Below are 22,660 nucleotides of genomic sequence, written 5' to 3'. Positions count from 1 at the left end.
TCTTGGTGGCACTAACAATTTTGGACTTTGGTGTCTTTCACTACAGGGTTTGCAGGCCTGTTGCGCTGCTGCAAGTAAGAATTGAATTGAAGATGGACACAAAAAGATTGAATAACTCAGCGGGTCAGGCAGCATCTCTGGACAATAGCAATAGGTGACGTTTCATGTCGGGATCCTTCTTCAGTCCGAGAGTCACGGGAAAGGAGAATGGTCGCAGAACAAAAGAATGAAAGATATGCAGGCAGCCACAATGATCAAGGAAAGCTGGAGCCCATGATAGTGGGGATTTCACGCTGTACAGTATCTCTAAGTTCTAAGGTGGACGGCATTATCCTCACAGAAGTTGGGACAAGCAGAAAAGGATACACGGGAAGATGGTGAAATGAACGGTGGTAAACGGCTGTAGATTGTCCAGATTTCCAAGCACTGCACGGATACAATCCTGTAACAAAGCAACGTTAATTAAGATGAGAATGCAGGAAATCTTTCCCCAATGTTGGGGGAGTCCAGAATCAGGTAGAGTTGCTGCCCTGGAATTAATCCTGACGACAGTTGCTGACAGGACGGACGTTGCAGCGTTCTCCCTGGGCTGGGCTTGTATTCACTGGAATTTAGAAGGATGAGAGGATATCTTATAGAAACATATAAAATTCTTAAGGGTTTAGACAGGCTGGAGGCAGGAAAACTGTTCCCGATGTTGGGGGGAGTCCAGGACCAGGGGTCACACAGTTTAAGAATAAGGGGTCGGCCATTTAGGACTGAGATGAGGAAAAACGTTTTCACCCAGAAAGTTGTGAATCTGTGGAATTCTCTGCCACAGAAAGCAGTGGAGGCCAATTCGTATCGTATGTGTATGTGACAAATAAACTTGACTTGACTTGGCTTGACTTGACTTCAATGGATGTTTTAAAGATTGTTCCTGATGTTAGGGAAGTCCAGGACAAGGGGTCACAGCTTAAGGATAAAGGGGAAATCCTTTAAAACCGAGATGAGAAGAACTTTTTTCACACAGAGAGTGGTGAATCTCTGGAACTCTCTGGCACAGAGGGTAGTTGAGGCCAGTTCATTGGCTATATTTAAGAGGGAGTTAGATGTAGCCCTTGTGGCTAAGGGGATCAGGGGGTATGGAGAGAAGGCAGGTACGGGATACTGAGTTGGATGATCATCCATGATCATATTGAATGGCGGTGCAGGCTCGAAGGGCCGAATGGCCTACTCCTGCACCTAATTTCTATGTTTCTATGTTTCTAAAGAGAGAGTTAGATTTAGCTCTTAGGGCTAACGGAATCATGGGGAGAAAGCAGGAATGGGGTACTGATTCTGGTTGATCAGCCATGATCATATTGAATGGCGGTGCTGACTCAAAGGGCCGAATGGCCTTCGCCTGCACCTATTTTCTATGTTTCCATGAGACATAATGAACTGCAGATGCTGGGATAGGCAGAAAATGCTGGAGTAACTCAGCGGGACAGGCAGCATCTCTGGAGAGAAGGAATGGGTGACGTTTCGGGTCGAGACCCTTCTTCAGACTGACGTTAGGGGAGTGGACGGTACAGATATAAAATGTAGTCGGTCGGAAAACTGGCAAGGGGGAGGGGATGGAGTGAGAGGGAAAGCAAGGGCTACTTGAAGTTAGAGAAGTCAATGTTCATACCGCTGGGGTATGAGCTGTCCAAGCGAAATATGAGGTGCTGTTCCTCCAATTTGCACTGGGCCTCACTCTGACAATGGAGGAGGCCCAGGACAGAAAGGTCAGTGTGGGGATAATCATGTAATTCTCGAATGTAATCATGTGTTGTCTTTCTGATGACTGGATAGCATGCAACAAAAGCTTTTCCCTGCACCTCGGTAAACTAAACTGAACTAAACAGAAAGTGTTCAACAAAATGGTCGCTGAGTCTACATTTGGTCTCGCTGATGGCCAGGAGGCCTCAGCAGGAACATCAATTTGGTCATCTAACACCTTTCAAGGATAGGGGTTTGACTACCGTACCCAGGCTGGTTAATGTGGCTTTATAATCAGTGCGGCTGGCTCATAACTGACACCAACATTTCCACCTTCCCACTTGGTTCAGGAATTCTTCTATTTAACCAGTAAGAAGGTACAGGAGCCTGAAAATTGTAATGTCCAGGTTCAGGACCAGTTGTTTACAGTGTACTATATCTACATATTCTGCTGTGCTGCTGCAAGGAATAATTTAATTGTTCTATCTGGGACGTATGGCGTCTGGAACGGAATACTTTATTGTCAGATATGACAAGGCACAGTGGAATTCTTTGCTTGCTTACCCAAGGTATGCAAATAGTCGCCGCATAAAGGGCAGTGACAAAGTTACCGGGTACACTGACTCCTCCCTTTGTCCCCCATCCCCCCACAGTGGTTGCCCCAAGACGGGTCCCCATGTCTTTTGTTCTCCCCCCTGTCCATTGTTCTTCCCCTGCCCCCCCCCTCCCTCACGGCAGCCCCCCCCCCCCCCCCCCCGCCGGGTCCTCCATTGTTCTTCCCCATAAGACGCTCTCGACTTAAATACCAATTGAATGAACTGTTTTCAAAAACATTTGAACCTACCTGCAACTCTTTCCTGACGAGCTCTCTGTTGAATCCCAAGTCTTCCCTGAAAAAACAAAAAAGGCTTTGACAATGTGCTTCCAAATGTCCCCACGTCGAATCCCATGTAAAGTCAATAGATCTATTTGGGACGGGCACATGGATAGGGACGTTTTAGAGGGATATGGGCTAATAGTGAGATTTGAAAGTTACAGGTACTTCGGAATAACATCACCAGCTATTAATCCTGGACTAGCCACATAAAAGCAATAGCCAAGAAAGCACACCAACACTACTACTTCCTCAGAAGGCTTAGGAGGTTCAGCATGTCCCCAACAACCCTCACCAACTTCTACAGATACGCGGCAGAAATGATTTTATCGGGATGCACCTCAGCACGGTTTGGGAACAGCTCCGTCCAATACCGCAAGGAATTGCAGAGTCGTGGACACAGCCCAGACTGTCACACAAACTGACACACACCTCCACATTCAGGGACAGTTTCTTCCCGGTTGTTATCACACAACTGACCCGTTCTAACAGCAACTGGACCTCCTGACCTCCCATCTACCTCATTGGAGAGCTTCGAACTATCTTTAATCAGACATTAAAAAAAAAAAAAATATTAGATGTGAGTACAATACAGTGGTGCCTTTTTACAGGTTCCCAAAATTATGTTAACATAATACATTCTCTGTACAACATCATTTTTTTAAAAACATTTTTTAAAGAGAGAAATAAGAAAGAAAGAGATAGTAAAGAATAGAGGAAAGTCTAGTGTGAGTGAATAAAAAGGAGGAAAAAGAGATAGTGAGGAAAAGAAATAAGCAAGAAAAGAAAGCAGGAGGGAGATTATCAAATCGCCGCAGGGAGATGAGTTTTCATATTATTGATCACTTTCCATACCTGAAACCTTTATTTTTTACGATACTGTTGCACCACATGAATCCAAGAAATCAATAAATGGAGACCAACTCGTTAAGAATTGGACTTGTTTGTCTATTAGGAGGAGTCTCATTTCTTCCAGGTGTGCCGTGTCCAACATATTACTAATCCACATTTTAAGCGTTGGTATAGTAGCATTTTTCCAAATCAGACTTTATCTTGTACTAAATGTTATACCCGTTAGCCTGTATCTATACACTGTGAACAGCTTGATTGTAATCATGTATAGTCTTTCGCTGACTGGATAGCGCGCAACAAAAAGCTTTTCACTATATCTCAATACACTTGACAAACTTAATAAACTCAACTAAATGGGACTAGTTTGGATCGGGTGTCTTGGTTGGCGTGGTTGAGTTGTGCTGAAGGTGCTGTATGACTCTATGTTTTGTGCGACACAGTGGCTCAGCGGTAGACTTACTGCCTTACAGCGCCAGAGACCTGGGTTCGATCCTGACTACGGCTGTTGACTGTACGGACTTTGCATGTTCTCCCTGGGCTGGGCTTGTATTCAGTGGCGGACTGGCCAGGGTGTCTGCTTGCCCGATGGCAAGTGGGCCCCTGATGAATTCAGTGATAGCAAGTGGTGGCAAGTGGGCCCCTGTTAAATGATAGCATTGTAGTTGTGGGTGGGCCCCCTTTGTCTCCTGGCAACCAATGTTTTTAGACCCAGTCCGTCACTGCTTGTATTCACTAGAATTTAGAAGATGATCTTATAGAACCATAAAGAATTCTTGAGAGATTGGACATACTGGATACAGGGAAAAAAATCGTCCCGATTTTGGGGAAGTCCAGAACCAGGGGTCACACACGGTTTAAGAATAAGGGGTCGGCCAATTAGGACTGAGAAGATGAAAAAAAAATTCACCCAGAGAGTTGCGAATCTGTGGAATTCTCTGCCACAGAAGGCAGTGGAGGCCGATTCACTGGATGTTTTCAAGAGAGAGTTGGATTTAGCTCTTGGAACGGGGTACTGATTTAGGATGATCAGCCATGATCATATTGAATGGCGGTGCTGGCTCGAAGGGCCGAATGGCCTAATTCTGCACCTTTTTTCTATGTTCCTGTTTCTCCCCGTGACCACGTGGGTTTTCTCCAGCTGCTCCGATTTTCTTCCACATCCCAAATAAGTGAAGATTTGTTGGTTAATTAGCTTAGGTTAAATTGTAAATTGGCCCTAGTGTGTGCGGGATAGTGCTAGTGTATGGGATGATCGCTTGTCAGCTTGGACTCGTTGGGCCAAAGGGCCTGTTCACACGGTGTATCTCTAAAGTCTAAATTAATGTCTCTACAATTGGGATGAGTCACTCGGCAAACAATGGTTCCGAATCAGACCAGGTTAGATTTGCATTATGTACAAAAGGTACAAAAGAATATGAGAATGGTGGTCAAACTGTCTAACCTCTGCCTCAGATGAGTAACATGCGATGCATTGCGTTAACTCCCACGCACCATATGTAAACGGTTGTGTTTTAGTGGCATGACGTTAGTTTAGTTCAGAGACGCAGCATGGAAACAGGCCCACATCGACCAACGATCACCGTTCACACTAGTCCTATGTTATCCTGCCCTCGCATCCTACACACCATCGCAATACGGTGGCACAGCGGCACAGCTACTGCCTTTACGGGTTCGATCCTGGCTACGGGTGCTGTCTGTACGGAGTTTGTACGTTCTCCCCGTGACCCGAGATCTTCGGTTTCCACCCGCACTCGAAAGACATACATGTTTGTATGTTAATTGGCTTTGCTTAAGTGTAAATTGTCCCCTGTGTGTGTAAGATAGTGTTAATGTACAGGGTTTGCTGGATTGTGCGGACTCGGTGGGCCGAAGGGCCTGTTTACCCGCTGTGTAACTCTAAACGAAAGTAAACTATACTCTGGGGCATGCATATATTTGACATGTCTGAAGAAGGGTCTCGACCTGAAATGTCACCCATTCTTTCTATCCAGAGATGCTGCCTGTCCTGCTGAGTTACTCCAGCTTTTTGTGTCTACGGTTTAAACCAGCATCTGCAGTTCCTTCCTACATATATTTGACAATCTGTCCTGAACCTAACACACTGATGCATTCGTATAGAAAGCCCATCAATGCATCTAGTTCCTTCCAAGTTTTGGAATATTGAAAAATACTCTCATCTGCAGGTGTATCTCCCTACCCTCGGTACAAGAACTGTTCCAGAGCCGCTGTCTGAAAAAAGCTCTGGGAATAGCTAAGGACAAACTGCACCCCCTCCACACACACCTGAATCTCCTGCCATCAGGCAAGAGATAACGTAGCATCAAAGCCGGGACTACCAGACTGCTAAACAGCTTCCTGCCACAGGCTGTGAGGCTGCTAAACAGTCACTCCACCTGATTCTGCAGCTTTGCACTGACAATTTAATAACTCTGGCACTGGCCACTTAAATCAGCTGCCCTGGACATTTTAATGACTGTTTTTACAGTATTTTAATGTTGCTGTTTTACCTGCTTTTAACTATTTATACTGTTTCATCAGGGACTGGATAGTTTTTACTGTTATTATGTGTGAAATGTTTAAGTTTCATGTGCGATGCTCCGGTATTCCCTGGGAAACGTCTTCTCATTTTGCACTGTGCAACTGTTGCTTTGCAAGATGACAAGAAAGGTTGATTATTGATTGTACAGTAGAGAGCACATTGACTGGTTACATTGGCGGCCTGGTCCGGCAACTCGAAGGCTTAGGAACGAAGGAGATTAGAGAGAGAGGTGGACACTGCCCCGTCCATCAGGTGTACTAACCTCCTCAACATCGAAGGGATCTACAGGTGATACTGCCTCAAAAAGGCAGCGACCCACACCATCCTGGCCACGCTCTCATTTCACTCCTACCATTAGGAAGAAGGTACAGGAGGTGGGGGCGCTGCAAGCCGGCGCCACGTCAGCAGCGTGTCCGTTTTTATCAACTTTTTTTGTTTTTTTAGTATGTATTAAAGTATGTTTTTAATGTTTCTTTGTGTGTCTTGTGTGGGTGGTGGTGTGGTGGGGTAAGGGAGAAACCGTTTCGGTCGCCTCCTCCATGGAGAGGCGACTTTTTCCAGGTCGCCTCCCCCGTGGCCTAACAACGAGGATCGGGCGGCCTTTCCCGGAGATGCGCCCGGAGCTTCAGCGGACTCTCGGCATGGAGCGGGCGAGCCCACGCTGGGGCGAGCCGGAGGGGAACGCTCCGTTTAGCCGGCCCGCGGCAGCCGGCAGCCTGAAAAAACGTGGTCTGCACAGTTTCAGCTGGCGCGGCGTCTACAGCCCGGGATCCCGCGTGGGGGACCCGGGAGAAGAAGGAGCTTCCACCGCCGGCCCGCGGCCAACTTCTACCGCGGACCCGGCGTGGACTTACCATCACCCCTAGAGGAGAGCTTCGACAGCCGGCCCTGCGGTCTGCGGTGCTTCTGGCTGCGGCGGGGACTTTAAATCTTCGACCGCCGGCCTGCGGCCTACACCAACCTAAAGCCGCAGTCTCCGGTGAGGAAGAGCCAATCCTGGACTGACTCTGGACTCTGGTCCCGGCCACGGGAGGAAATGGAGGAGGACTGGCCATATTTTGTGCCTTCCACCACAGTGATGAATGCTGTGGTGGATGTTTGTGTTAAATTTTTATTGTGTATTGTGTGTTTTTTATCATTGTACCGCTGCTGACAAATTCATTTCACTTGCACTTTATGTGCAATGTGACGAATAAAACAGATTGTATTGTATTGATTATAGGAGCCTGAAAACCGTGACCTCCAGGTTCAGGAACAGCTTCTTCCCAACAACCATCAGGCTATTGAACACGATGAACTCCAAGTAAACTCCAAACTACCTTCATTTCACTAGGGACTTGTTTTTTTTTTGCCTTTGCATTATGTTGCTTGTTTTTTACTATTGAACATATTTTTGTTGTTTATTATGGTGGCTACCGAGTACATGCAAACTGCAAATGCTGCTTTAAACCCAAGATAGACACAAATGTATCTGTTTACCTTAATTATCTGTTGTGCTACTTAGTTTATTTGATTGGAGATACAGTTTTGTTTTTAGTTTAGAGATACAGCGCAGAAACAGGCCCTTCGGCCCACCGGGTTCGCGCCAACCAGCGATCCCCGCACATTAACACTACCCCACACACACCAGGGACAATTTACACTGATACCGTCAATTAACCTAAATTGGAGGGACAGCACCTCATATTTCGCCTGTGCAACTTACACCCCAGCGGTATGAACATACACTTCTCTAACTTCAAGTAGCCCTTGCTATCCCTCCCTCTCCATGTCCTTCCCCTTCCCAGTTCTCCGAAGAGTCTGACAGTCTCCGACTATATTTTATGTTTGCTTTGCTGTTAGCTTCTCCCAACTAACAATTATCGATTCTACATTTTCCTTGACATTCATTCTCTTTGTCCTATTTTCACACCTTACACTTCCTTATCTATGCACCGCCCACTCCCCTGACATCAGTCTGACGAAGGGTCTAGACTCAAAACATCACCCATTCCTTTTCTCCTGAGATGCTGCTTGTCCCGCTGAGTTACTCCAGCGTTTTGGTTCTGTATGACTATGTCTCGCTCGGTTTTGTCGTGCCTCTCCTCTCTTCCAGCTTCCTACCCACCTTCCAGCTTTGGTCATGAAATTAAAAAAAATTAAATTTTAAACATATTCTTCTCGTTTCATCTCTGGCCTTTGTCCAAACATTTGCCTATCAAAACTCACCCACCGACCTCTGCCTCACTTATATCTGGATAACGTTTAACATTTAAAAGCCATTTGAACAGGTACATGGATAAGAAAGTATCCTGAGAGGAAAAGTGTCATTGAATTGAATATTTAAGATGGCACAGAGGCTGGTAGAGTTGCTGCCACACGACAACAGTGACCCGGGTTCGATCCAGACTGTACCTCAGTGCATGTGACTATAATATAAACTAATCTTTAGTCAGAGGGTGGTGAATCTGTGGAACTCATTTCCACAGAGGGCTGTGGAGGCCAAGGCAAGCATTGTCTACGGAGGGCGCTCAGCATCGCTAAGGACTGCTCTCACCCCAACCATGGACTGTTTACCCTCCTACCATCCGGGAGGCGCTACAGGTCTCTCCGTTTGCGAACCAGCAGGTCGAGGAACAGCTTCTTCCCGGCGGCTGTCACTCTACTCAACAACGTACCTCGGTGACTGCCAATCACCACCCCCCCCCGGACACTTATTATTATTTATTCAAATCATTTGCAATGTCGCTCTTCCAGGGAGATGCTAAATGCATTTTGTTGTCTCTGTACTGTACACTGACAATGACAATTAAAATTGAATCTGAATCTGAAGTCAGTGGATATTTTTAAAGGCAGAGGTAAACAAATCCTTGATTAGAACGGGTGTCAAGGGTTATGGGGAGAAGGCAGGAAAATGGGACGAGGAGGCAGAGATCATAGAAACATAGAAACATAGAAATTAGGTGCAGGAGTAGGCCATTCGGCCCTTCGAGCCTGCACCGCCATTTAATATGATCATGGCTGATCATCCAACTCAGTATCCCGTACCTGCCTTTTTTCTCCATACCCTCTGATCCCCTTGGCCACAAGGGCCACATCTAACTCCCTCTTAAATATAGCCAATGAACTGGCCTCAACTACCCTCTGTGGCAGAGAGTTCCAGAGATTCACCACTCTCTGTGTGAAAAAAGTTCTCCTCATCTCGGTTTTAAAGGATTTCCCCCTTATCCTTAAGCTGTGACCCCTTGTCCTGGACTTCCCCAACATCGGAAACAATCTTCCTGCATCTAGCCTGTCCAACCCCTTAAGAATTTTGTAAGTTTCTATAAGATCCCCTCTCAATCTCCTAAACTCTAGAGAGTATAAACCAAGTCTATCCAGTCTTTCTTCATAAGACAGTCCTGACATCCCAGGAATCAGTCTGGTGAACCTTCTCTGCACTCCCTCTATGGCAATAATGTCCTTCCTCAGATTTGGAGACCAAAACTGCACGCAATTCTCCAGGTGTGGTCTCACCAAGACCCTATACAACTGCAGTAGAACCTCCCTGCTCCTATACTCAAATCCTCTTGCTATGAAAGCCAACATGCCATTCGCTTTCTTTACTGCCTGCTGCACCTGCATGCCTACCTTCAATGACTGGTGTACCATGACACCCAGGTCTCGCTGCATCTCCCCCTTTCCCAATCGGCCACCGTTTAGATAATAATCTGCTTTCCCGTTTTTGCCACCAAAATGGATAACCTCACATTTATCCACATTAAACTGCATCTGCCAAACATTTGCCCACTCACCCAGCCTATCCAAGTCACTTTGCAGTCTCCTAGCATCCTCCTCACACCTAACACTGCCCCCCAGCTTAGTGTCATCCGCAAACTTGGAGATATTGCCTTCAATTCCCTCATCCAGATCATTAATATATATTGTAAATAGCTGGGGTCCCAGTACTGAGCCTTGCGGTACCCCACTAGTCACTGCCTGCCATTGTGAAAAGGACCCGTTTACTCCTACTCTTTGCTTCCTGTTTGCCAGCCAGTTCTCTATCCACATCAATACTGAACCCCCAATGCCATGTGCTTTAAGTTTGTATACTAATCTCTTATGTGGGACCTTGTCGAAAGCCTTCTGAAGTCCAGATACACCACATCCACTGGTTCTCCCCCTATCCCACGCTACTAGTTACATCCTCGAAAAATTCTATAAGATTCGTCAGACATGATTTACCTTTCGTAAATCCATGCTGACTTTGTCCAATGATTTCACCACTTTCTAAATGTGCTGCTATCCCATCTTTAATAACTGACTCTAGCAGTTTCCCCACTACCGATGTTAGGCTAACTGGTCTGTAATTCCCCGTTTTCTCTCTCCCTCCCTTCTTAAAAAGTGGGGTTACGTTTGCTACCCGCCAATCCTCTGGAACTACTCCAGAATCTAAGGAGTTTTGATCAGCCACGATTGAGTGGAGGAGTGGACCCGATGGGCCTAATTCTACTCCTATAATGTGAACTAAAAGTAGAACTATGGCACAGAGAGGCCACATGCATAAGGGATCCATCTAGTCAAGCGTCAAGAGAGTTTTATTGTCATGTGTCCCAGATAGGACAATGAAATTCTTGCTTGCTGCAGCACAACAGAATATGTGAACATAATACAGAACAGGAGATAAAAGTTCACTGTGTCTATATACCATAGACCATATATATATATATACACACAATAAATAAACAGACAGCAGGGTGGGAGATAAAGAAAGAGGACATCATGAGAGGACTGGAACGGGTAGACGCACTGAGTCTCTTGCCCAGAGTAGGTGAATCGAGGACCAAAGGTCATAGGTTTAGGGGGAAGGGAAAAAGATTTTTTAGGAATCTGAGGGGTAATTTCTTTACACAAAGTACGGTGGGTGTATGGTACGAGCTGCCAGAGGTGATAGTTGAGGCTGGGACTATCCCAACATTTAAGAAACAGTTACATTTAAGAAACAGGTACATGGATAGGACAGGGTACACAAAATTGCTGGAGAAACTCAGCGGGTGCAGCAGCATCTATGGAGCGAAGGAAATAGGCGACGTTTCGGGCCGAAACCCTTCTTCAGACTGATGGGGGGTGGGAGAGGAGAAGAAAGGAAAAAGGGGAGGAGGAGGAGCCCGAGGGCGGGGGGATGGGAGGAGACAGCTCGAGGTTATAAGGAAGGGGAGGAGACAGCAAGGGCTAGCAAAATTGGGAGAATTCAACATTCATGCCATCAGGATGCAAGCTGCCCAGGCGGAATATGAGGTGCTGTTCCTCCAATTTCCGGTGTGGATAGGACAGGTTTGGAGGGATATGAACCAAACACGGGCAGGTGGGACCAGTGTAGCTGGGACATGTTGGCCGGTGTGGGCAAGTTGGGCCAAAGGGCCTGTTTCCACTCTACGACTCTATCTTAGATGACCTAGAATGGAAAGCCTTATCTTGGGATCACATGCATCAGAGACAGAAACATTGAAAGTAGTTGATGTTATCTTTAGCAGTAGAGGGTGGTAGGACATATAGTCCAGATAACTGTGGGAGAGAGAAAAACAGTGTGAACTTTACCATCAGTTCCGTGAGTTTCCAGTAGTTCATGTTTATCTGGTGCAGATTGTGATCAAATAAGGGCCAGACAGATAGGTGAGAATCGGGTAATTCCTGTAATTCTATCTTGATAAGCAATCAGAACAGTACAGCACAGGAGAATCAGCACAGGAGCAATCAGAACAGTACAGCACGGTCTGAAGAAGGGTTTCGGCCCGAAACGTTGCCTATTTCCTTCGCCGGAGTCTGAAGAAGGGTTTCGGCCCGAAACGTTGCCTATTTCCTTCGCTCCATAGATGCTGCTGCACCCGCTGAGTTTCTCCAGCTTTTTTGTGTAACCACCAGTACAGCACAGGAACAGGTTACACTAATCTCCTCTGCCTGTGTTGTACCTGATCCTTATCCCTCCACATCCATGCGGCTCTCTAAACACCTCTTCAACACCATTATTGTGGTGAGGAAAAACCTTTTTCACCCAGGGAATTGTGAATCTGTGGAATTCTCTGCCACAGACAGCAGTGGAGGCCAATTCACTGGATGTTTTCAAGGGATATAGCTCTTAGGGCTAACGGAATCAAGGGATATCGGGAGAAAGCAGGAACGGCGTACTGATTCTGGATGATCAGCAATGATTATATTGAATGGCGGTGCTGGCTCGAAGGGCAGAGTAGCTTACTCCCGCACCTATTTTTCTAGAATCAGGCAGAGCTGGTGGCTTACAGTGAGCTTACCTGATGTGGTGGCTGTAACGCAGCTTGAGCTTGTAAACAGTCCGCCCCGCATGGATGAACCGTGTCTCAGGCAGAGGGTATGTGAAGGCTTTCAGAGCCATTGGGCTGCAACAGGTAGGAGACAGGAATCATCCACTGGTAGAGACATAGAGTGATACAGCATGTAAACTAGCCCTTCGGCCCAACTTGACCACACCAACCAATATATCCCAGCTGCCCTAATCCCACCTTCCCGTGTTTGGCCCATATCCGTCCAACCCGTCCTATCCACGTACCTGTCTGTTACTTAAATGTTAGGGTAGTCCCAGCCTCATCTACCTCCTCAGGCAGTTCGTTCCATACACCCACCACCCTAGAAACATAGAAAATAGGTGCAGGAGTAGGCCATTCGGCCCTTCGAGCCTGCACTGCCATTCAATATGATCATGGCTGATCATCCAACTCAGTATCCTATACCTGCCTTCTCTCCATACCCCGATCCCTTTAGACACAAGGGCCACAGGCCCTTCGTCCCACCCAGTCCGCACCGACCAGCGATCACCCCGTATACTAGAACTCTCCCACCCACAAGGGACAATTTACAGATGGCAATTATGCTACAAACCTGCACGTCTTTGGGTGTGTGGGAGGAAACCGGAGCACCTGGAGAAAACCCACGCAGGTCACAGGGCGAACGTACAAAAACTCCACACCGACAGCACCCATAGTCAGGATCGAACCCGGGCCTCTGGTGCTGTGAGGCAACAAGTCTACCGCTGCACCACCGTGCCTACGGCTTTTTGCCACAAGCCTACATAAGGCTCATCATGCCCAGTCTTATAGAACATGGAACAGAACAGCACAGGCCCTTCAGCCCACAATGTCCATGCTGAACTGATACCAAGCTAAACTGATCTGCTCTGCCTGCACGTGATCCATATCCCTCCATTCCCTGCATATCCATGTGTCTATCTAAACGTTTGTCAAACAGCTCTATCGTATCTGACAAGACAATAGACGATAGGCGCAGGAGTAGACCATTCGATCCAGCACTGCCATTCAGCAGCATCTATGGAGCGAAGGAGGTAGGCAACGTTTCGGCCGAAACGTTGCCTATCTCCTTCGCTCCATAGATGCTGCTGCACCCGCTGAGTTTCTCCAGCATTTTTGTGTACCCTCATCATAGGTTAACCTACTTATTCCTGGGATCATTCTTGTAAACCTCCTCTGGACCCTCTCCAGTGCCAGCACATACTTCCTCAGATATGGTGCCCAAAATTGCTCACAATATTCCAAATGCGGCCTGACCAGCGCCTTGTAGAGCCTCCGCTTACATCCCGGTTTTTTAATACAAGCCCCCTTGAAGTATGTAAATGCTAGCATTGCTTTTGATTTCTTTACTACCGATTCGACTTGCAGATTAACGTTTTGGGAATCCCAAGTCCCTTTGCAGCTCTGATTTCTGGATTCTCTCTCCATTTAGAAAATAGTCTACGCCTTTATTCCTACTACCAAAATGCATGACTCCACACTTTGCTACACTATATTCCATCTGCCACTTCTCCGCCCACTCTCCCAACCTGTCCAAGTCCTTCTGCAGAGTCCCTGCTTTTTCTACACTACCTGCCCCTCCATCAATTTTCGTATCATCCACAAACCTGGCCACAAAGCCTTCAATCCCCTCATCCAAATCATTAATACACAACATATAGATCATGGCTAATCTATTTTTCCCTCTCAACTCCATTCTCCTGCTTTCTCTCCGGTAGCTTTGACACCCGTACTAATCAAGAACTCATGAATCTCCGCAATGACTTGGCCTCCCACAGCCGTCTGTGGCAATGAATTCCAGATTCACCACCCTCTGGCAAAAGAAATTCCTCCCCCATCCCCATTCAGAAAAGGAACGTCCTTTTCTTCTGAGGCTCTGCCCTCTGGTCCCACACTCTCAGAGTTAACGCCACAGTTAAGCACGGCCATAGCAGCCAAGGTTTGCCAGCCCTGCGCAAGACTCAGTCGACATGCCAACCCTTACCCCATTGCCCACACTGTCCTACCGACGTTTGTCTAACCGGCTCAATGTACCAGCCATGACAGAGCACAGACCTATCACAGGGCCAAGAGTGTTCCCACCCACCACCAGGGTCTGTTCTACCAGAGGGCCCCATTTACCCCTCAATAACCCCAACCATATTTACCCCTCAGTTCCCCATTTACCCCCCTGGGCTCCATTTACACCCCAGGGCTCTTATCCCTCAGGTCCCCATTTATCCCTCACATCCCCATTTCCACCCCTCCCCACCACCACCCAAGGGGAGGGCATTTACTCCTCACTATCCCAGGGCCACATTTCCCCCCAGGGCCCTATTTACTCATTATCCCAGGGTCCCCATTTACCCCCAGGTCCACATTTACCCCCAGGTCCACATTTACCCCCAGTGCCACATTTACCCCCAGGTCCACATTTACCCCCAGTGCCACATTTACCCCCAGGTCCACATTTACCCCCAGTGCCACATTTACCCCCAGGTCCACATTTACCCCCAGTGCCACATTTACCCCCAGGTCCACATTTACCCCCAGGGCCACATTTACCCCCAGGGCCACATTTACCCCCAGTGCCACATTTACCCCCCAGGTCCACATTTACCCCCAGGGCCACATTTACCCCCAGGTCCACATTTCCCCTCAGGGCCACATTTACCCCCAGGTCCCTATTTACCCCTCAGTTCCACATTTACCCCCAGTTCCACACTTACCCTCAGGTCCCTATTTACCCCCCAGTTCCACATTTACCCTCAGGTCCCTATTTACCCCCCAGTTCCACATTTACCCCCAGTTCCACATTTACCCTCAGGTCCCTATTTACCCCTCAGTTCCACATTTACCCCCAGTTCCACATTTACCCTCAGGTCCCTATTTACCCCTCAGTTCCACATTTACCCCCAGTTCCACACTTACCCTCAGGTCCCTATTTACCCCCAGTTCCACATTTACCCCCAGTTCCACATTTACCCTCAGGTCCCTATTTACCCCTCAGTTCCACATTTACCCCCAGTTCCACATTTACCCTCAGGTCCCTACTTACCCCTCAGTTCCACATTTACCCCTCAGTTCCACATTTACCCTCAGGTCCCTATTTACCCCTCAGTTCCACATTTACCCCCAGTTCCACATTTACCCTCAGGTCCCTATTTACCCCCAGGCCCCTATTTACCCTCAGGTCCACATTTACCCCCCAGGTCCACATTTACCCCCAGTTCCACATTTACCCTCAGGTCCCTATTTACCCCCAGGTCCACATTTACCCCCAGGGCCACATTTACCCCCAGGGCCACATTTACCCCCAGGGCCACATTTACCCCCAGGTCCACAGTTACCCCCCAGGTCCACATTTACCCCCAGGGCCACATTTACCCCCATGTCCCTATTTACCCCCCAGGGCCCTATTTACCCCCAGGTCCACATTTACCCCCAGGGCCACATTTACCCTCAGGTCCCTATTTACCCCCCAGGTCCACATTTACCCCCAGGGCCACATTTACCCTCAGGTCCCTATTTACCCCCAGGTCCACATTTACCCTCAGGGCCACATTTACCCCCAGGTCCCTATTTACCCCCAGGTCCACATTTACCCCCAGGTCCCTATTTACCCCCAGGTCCACATTTACCCCCCAGGTCCCTATTTACCCCCAGGTCCACATTTACCCCCAGGTCCACATTTACCCCCAGGTCCCCATTTACCCCCAGGGCCCCATTTACCCCCAGGTCCCTATTTACCCCCAGTCCACATTTACCCCCAGGTCCCTATTTACCCCAGGGTCCACATTTACCCCCCAGGTCCACATTTACCCCCAGGGCCACATTTACCCCCCAGGTCCACATTTACCCCCCAGGGCCACATTTACCCCCCCAGGTCCACATTTACCCCCAGGGCCACATTTACCCCCCCAGGTCCACATTTACCCCCAGGGCCACATTTACCCCCCCAGGTCCACATTTACCCCCAGGGCCACATTTACCCCCCATGGCCACATTTACCCCCCCAGGTCCACATTTACCCCCAGGGCCACATTTACCCCCAGGGCCACATTTACCCCCAGGTCCCTATTTACCCCCAGGGCCACATTTACCCCCAGGTCTACATTTACCCCCAGGGCCACATTTACCCCCAGGTCCCTATTTACCCCCAGGGCCACATTTACCCCCAGGGCCACATTTACCCCCAGGTCTACATTTACCCCCAGGGCCACATTTACCCCCAGGTCCCTATTTACCCCCAGGGCCACATTTACCCCCAGGTCCACATTTACCCCCAGGGCCACATTTACCCCCAGGGCCACATTTACCCCCAGGTCCCTATTTACCCCCAGGGCCACATTTACCCCCAGGTCTACATTTACCCCCAGGACCACATTTACCCTCAGGTCCAAATTTACCCCCAGGTCTACATTTACCCTCAGGTCCAAATTTACCCTCAGGTCTACATTTACCCCCAGGTCCACATTTACCCCCAGGTCCACATTTACCCCCAAGTCCCTATTTACCCTCAGGTCCACATTTACCCCCAGGTCCACATTTACCCCCAAGTCCCTATTTACCCCCCAGGTCCCTATTTACCCCCAGGTCCACATTTACCCCCAAGTCCCTATTTACCCCCCAGGTCCCTATTTACCCCCAGGTCCACATTTACCCCCAGGGCCACATTTACACCCAGGGCCACATTTACACCCAGGGCCACATTTACCCCCAGGTCCACATTTACCCCCAGGTCCACATTTACCCTCAGGGCCACATTTACCCCCAGGTCCCTATTTACCCCTCAGTTCCACATTTACCCCCAGTTCCACACTTACCCTCAGGTCCCTATTTACCCCTCAGTTCCACATTTACCCTCAGGTCCCTATTTACCCCCCTCAGTTCCACATTTACCCCCAGTTCCACATTTACCCTCAGGTCCCTATTTACCCCTCAGTTCCACATTTACCCCCAGTTCCACATTTACCCTCAGGTCCCTATTTACCCCTCAGTTCCACATTTACCCCCAGTTCCCCACTTACCCTCAGGTCCCTATTTACCCCTCAGTTCCACATTTACCCGCAGTTCCACATTTACCCTCAGGTCCCTATTTACCCCTCAGTTCCACATTTACCCCCAGTTCCACACTTACCCTCAGGTCCCCATTTACCCCCCAGTTCCACATTTACCCTCAGGTCCCTATTTACCCCTCAGTTCCACATTTACCCCAGTTCCACATTTACCCTCAGGTCCCTATTTACCCCCCAGGCCCCTATTTACCCTCAGGTCCACATTTACCCCCAGGTCCACATTTACCCCCAGTTCCACATTTACCCTCAGGTCCCTATTTACCCCCAGGTCCACATTTACCCCCAGGGCCACATTTACCCCCAGGGCCACATTTACCCCCAGGGCCACATTTACCCCCAGGTCCCCATTTACCCCCCAGGTCCACATTTACCCCCAGGGCCACATTTACCCCCATGTCCCTATTTACCCCCCAGGGCCCTATTTACCCCCAGGTCCACATTTACCCCCAGGGCCACATTTACCCTCAGGTCCCTATTTACCCCCAGGTCCACATTTACCCCCAGGGCCACATTTACCCTCAGGTCCCTATTTACCCCCCAGGTCCACATTTACCCTCAGGGCCACATTTACCCCCAGGTCCCTATTTACCCCCAGGTCCACATTTACCCCCAGGTCCCTATTTACCCCCAGGTCCACATTTACCCCCAGGTCCCTATTTACCCCCAGGTCCACATTTACCCCCAGGTCCACATTTACCCCCAGGTCCCCATTTACCCCCAGGGCCCCATTTACCCCCAGGTCCCTATTTACCCCCCAGGTCCACATTTACCCCCAGGTCCCTATTTACCCCCAGGTCCACATTTACCCCCCAGGTCCACATTTACCCCCAGGGCCACATTTACCCCCCAGGTCCACATTTACCCCCCAGGGCCACATTTACCCCCCAGGTCCACATTTACCCCCAGGGCCACATTTACCCCCCAGGTCCACATTTACCCCCAGGGCCACATTTACCCCCCAGGTCCACATTTACCCCCAGGGCCACATTTACCCCCCATGGCCACATTTACCCCCCAGGTCCACATTTACCCCCAGGGCCACATTTACCCCCAGGGCCACATTTACCCCCAGGTCCCTATTTACCCCCAGGGCCACATTTACCCCCAGGTCTACATTTACCCCCAGGGCCACATTTACCCCCAGGTCCCTATTTACCCCCAGGGCCACATTTACCCCCAGGGCCACATTTACCCCCCAGTCTACATTTACCCCCAGGGCCACATTTACCCCCAGGTCCCTATTTACCCCCAGGGCCACATTTACCCCCAGGTCCACATTTACCCCCAGGGCCACATTTACCCCCAGGGCCACATTTACCCCCAGGTCCCTATTTACCCCCCAGGGCCACATTTACCCCCAGGTCTACATTTACCCCCAGGGCCACATTTACCCTCAGGTCCAAATTTACCCCCAGGTCTACATTTACCCTCAGGTCCAAATTTACCCTCAGGTCTACATTTACCCCCCAGGTCCACATTTACCCCCCCCAGGTCCACATTTACCCCCAAGTCCCTATTTACCCTCAGGTCCACATTTACCCCCAGGTCCACATTTACCCCCAAGTCCCTATTTACCCCCCAGGTCCCTATTTACCCCCAGGTCCACATTTACCCCCAAGTCCCTATTTACCCCCAGGTCCCTATTTACCCCCAGGTCCACATTTACCCCCAGGGCCACATTTACACCCAGGGCCACATTTACACCCAGGGCCACATTTACCCCCAGGTCCACATTTACCCCCAGGTCCCTATTTACCCCCAGGTCCCTATTTACCCCCCAGGTCCCTATTTACCCTCAGGGCCACATTTACCCTCAAGTCCCTATTTACCCCCAGGTCCACATTTACCCCCACGGCCACATTTACCCCCAGGGCCACATTTACCCTCAGGTCCCTATTTACCCCCAGGGCCACATTTACCCCCCAGGGCCACATTTACCCCCAGGGCCACATTTACCCTCAGGTCCCTATTTACCCCCAGGGCCACATTTACCCCCCAGGTCCACATTTACCCCTCAGGGCCACATTTACCCCCAGGGCCACATTTACCCCCCAGGTCCCTATTTACCCCCAGGTCCCTATTTACCCCCAGAGCCACATTACCCTCAGGTCCCTATTTACCCCCCCCAGGGCCACATTTACCCTCAGGGCCACATTTACCCCCAGGGCCACATTTACCCCCCCCCAGGTCCCTATTTACCCCCCAGGTCCACATTTACCCCCAGGTCCCTATTTACCCCCCAGGTCCCTATTTACCCCCAGAGCCACATTACCCTCAGGTCCCTATTTACCCCCAGGGCCACATTTACCCCCAGGGCCACATTTACCCCCAGGGCCACATTTACCCCCAGGGCCACATTTACCCCCCAGGGCCACATTTACCCCCAGTCCACATTTACCCCCCAGGTCCCTATTTATCCCCAGGGCCACATTTACCCCTCACTACAGGGGAGGGAGGGGGCATTTACCCCCAGGGCCACATTTACCTCCCCAGGGCCACGTTTACCCCCAGGTCCACAGTTACCCCCCAGGTCCACATTTACCCTCAGGGCCACATTTACCCTCAGTTCCACATTTACCCTCAGTTCCACATTTACCCTCAGTTCCACATTTACCCCCAGGTCCACATTTACCCCCAGGGCCACGTTTACCCTCAGGGCCACATTTACCCCAGTTCCACATTTACCCCCAGGTACCTATTTACCCCCAGGTCCACATTTACCTCCATGTCCCTATTTACCCCCAGGGCCACATTTACCCACAGGTCCCTATTTACCCCCAGGTCCACATTTACCCCCAGGGCCACATTTACCCACAGGTCCCTATTTACCCCCAGGGCCACATTTACCCACAGGTCCCTATTTACCCCCAGGTCCACATTTACCCCCAGGGCCACATTTACCCCCAGGTCCACATTTACCCCCCAGGACCACATTTACCCCCCCAGGTCCCTATATACCCCCAGGGCCACATTTACCCCCAGGGCCACATTTACCCCCAGGTCCACATTTACCCCCAGGTCCACAGTTACCCCCCAGGGCCACATTTACCCCCAGGTCCACATTTACCCCCAGGTCCACATTTACCCCCAGGTCCCCATTTACCCCCAGGTCCACATTTACCCCCAGGTCCACATTTACCCCCAGGTCCACATTTACCCCCAGGGCCCACATTTACCCCCAGGGCCACATTTACCCCCAGGTCCACATTTACCCCCAGGGCCACATTTACCCCCAGGGCCACATTTACCCCCCCAGGTCCACATTTACCCCCAGGTCCCCATTTACCCCCAGGTCCACATTTACCCCCAGGTCCACATTTACCCCCAGGGCCACATTTACCCCCAGGGCCACATTTACCCCCAGGTCCCTATTTACCCCCAGGGCCACATTTACCCCCAGGTCCACATTTACCCCCAGGTCCCTATTTACCCCCAGGGCCACATTTTACCCCTCACTACAGGGGAGGGAGGGGGCATTTACCCCCAGGTCCCCATTTACCCCCCCAGGTCCCCATTTACCCCCAGGTCCACATTTACCCCCAGGGCCACATTTACCCCCAGGGCCACATTTACCCCCAGGGCCACATTTACCCCCAGGTCCCCATTTACCCCCCAGGTCCCCATTTACCCCCAGGTCCACATTTACCCCCAGGTCCACATTTACCCCCAGGTCCACATTTACCCCCAGGGCCACATTTACCCCCAGGGCCACATTTACCCCCAGGTCCCCATTTACCCCCCAGGTCCCCATTTACCCCCAGGTCCACATTTACCCCCAGTCCACATTTACCCCCAGGTCCACATTTACCCCCAGGCCACATTTACCCCTCACTACAGGGGAGGGAGGGAGGGGGCATTTACCCCCAGGGCCACATTTACCCCCATGTCCACATTTACCCCCAGGGCCACATTTACCCCCAGGGCCACATTTACCCCTCAGGGCCACATTTACCCCCAGGTCCACATTTACCCCTCACTACACGGAGGGAGGGGGCATTTACCCCCAGGGCCACATTTACCCCCAGGTTCACATTTACCCCCAGGGCCCCATTTACCCCAGGTCCACATTTACCCCCAGGTCCACATTTACCCCCAGGTCCACATTTACCCCTCACTACACGGGAGGGAGGGGGCATTTACCCTGCCCCGGGGCCGGGTTGAGGGATGCTGGGGGACAGACAGCTGGTTTCAGTCAGTGGAGGCTCAGCCCAAAGCCGCCATTTTGTCGTCGTCGTCGTGATCCCGCCGAGGGCCACGTGCCCCCACCCCCCCCCTGCCCGCTGACGTCACTGAACTCCGCCCACACGCGTCACCGACACGATTACCCCGCCCCCCCGCTGACGTCACTGATCTCCGCCCACACGCGTCACCGACACGATTACCCGCCCCCATTGGCGTTCAACATCACTGACCCCGCCCTTATTGATCCCGCCCCTACGTCATTGACCCCGCCCTTATTGATCCCGCCCCTACGTCACTGACCCCGCCCCTATTGATCCCGCCCCACGGATGGTCTACGTCATTGACCCCCGCCCCCTTGTTTGGATCCCGCTTAATTACGTCACTGGCTCCACCTTCGGGCCACGCCCCCGCCCATAGGCCCCGCCCCGTCACTGGGCAACGCCCCCCCCCCTCCCCCAGAGCTCTCAGGGAGGGGGCAGGGTGGGGGGGATGGGAGAAGGGAGGGGGGAGGGTGGGGGGAAGGGAGGGGGAAGGGTGGGGGAAGGGAGGGGGAAGGGTGGGGGAAGGGAGGGGGAAGGGTGGGGGGAAGGGAGGGGGAAGGAGGGGGAAGGGAGGGGGGAAGGGAGGGGGAAGGGAGGGGGAAGGAGGGGGGGGAAGGGAGGGGGAAGGGAGGGTGGGGGAAGGGTGGGGGAAGGGAGGGGGAAGGGAGGGGGAAGGGAGGGGGAAGGGAAGGGGAAGGGGGGAGAAGGGTGGGGGAAGGGTGGGGGAAGGGTGGGGGGAAGGGAGGGGGAAGGGGGGAAGGGGGAAGGGAAGGGGGGGGAAGGGGGGGGAAGGGAGGGGGAAGGGAGAAGGGGGGGGAAGGGTGGGGGAAGGGAGGGGGAAGGGGGGGGAAAGGGGGAAGGGAAGGGAGAAGGGTGGGGGAAGGGTGGGGGAAGGGTGGGGGAAGGGAGGGGGGAAGGGGAGGGGGGAAGGGGGGGGGAAGGGAGAAGGGTGGGGGAAGGGTGGGGGGGGAAGGGTGGGGGAAGGGTGGGGGGAAGGGAGGGGGAAGGGAGGGAGGGGGGAAGGAGGGGGGAGGGTGGGGGAAGGGAGAAGGGTGGGGGAAGGGGGGGGGAAGGGTGGGGGGGGGAAGGGTGGG

General features: G+C 51.1%; 1 protein-coding gene across 1 annotated transcript in view; it reads right to left on the bottom strand.

The window, feature by feature from the left end:
- The window catches only part of LOC129694286 (membrane-anchored junction protein), a 50,441-nt gene extending 28,842 nt beyond the window's left edge, over positions 1–21,599 (bottom strand). The window contains exons 1-4 of the mRNA XM_055630997.1: positions 21,484–21,599; positions 12,257–12,361; positions 2,570–2,615; positions 367–442 (exon numbers count right to left, since the gene is read on the bottom strand). Of these exons, the coding sequence (XP_055486972.1) occupies positions 367–442; positions 2,570–2,615; positions 12,257–12,357 (223 nt within the window). The 5' untranslated portion in view covers positions 12,358–12,361; positions 21,484–21,599. The remainder of the gene's footprint in view (positions 1–366; positions 443–2,569; positions 2,616–12,256; positions 12,362–21,483) is intronic.
- Between the last annotated feature and the right edge of the window lie 1,061 nt (positions 21,600–22,660).

The sequence above is a fragment of the Leucoraja erinacea genome, unplaced genomic scaffold, assembly GCF_028641065.1.
Source record: "Leucoraja erinacea ecotype New England unplaced genomic scaffold, Leri_hhj_1 Leri_604S, whole genome shotgun sequence".
In the NCBI taxonomy this organism is placed as follows: Eukaryota; Metazoa; Chordata; class Chondrichthyes; order Rajiformes; family Rajidae; genus Leucoraja; species Leucoraja erinaceus.
This window is presented reverse-complemented; position numbering and strand designations above follow the sequence as displayed.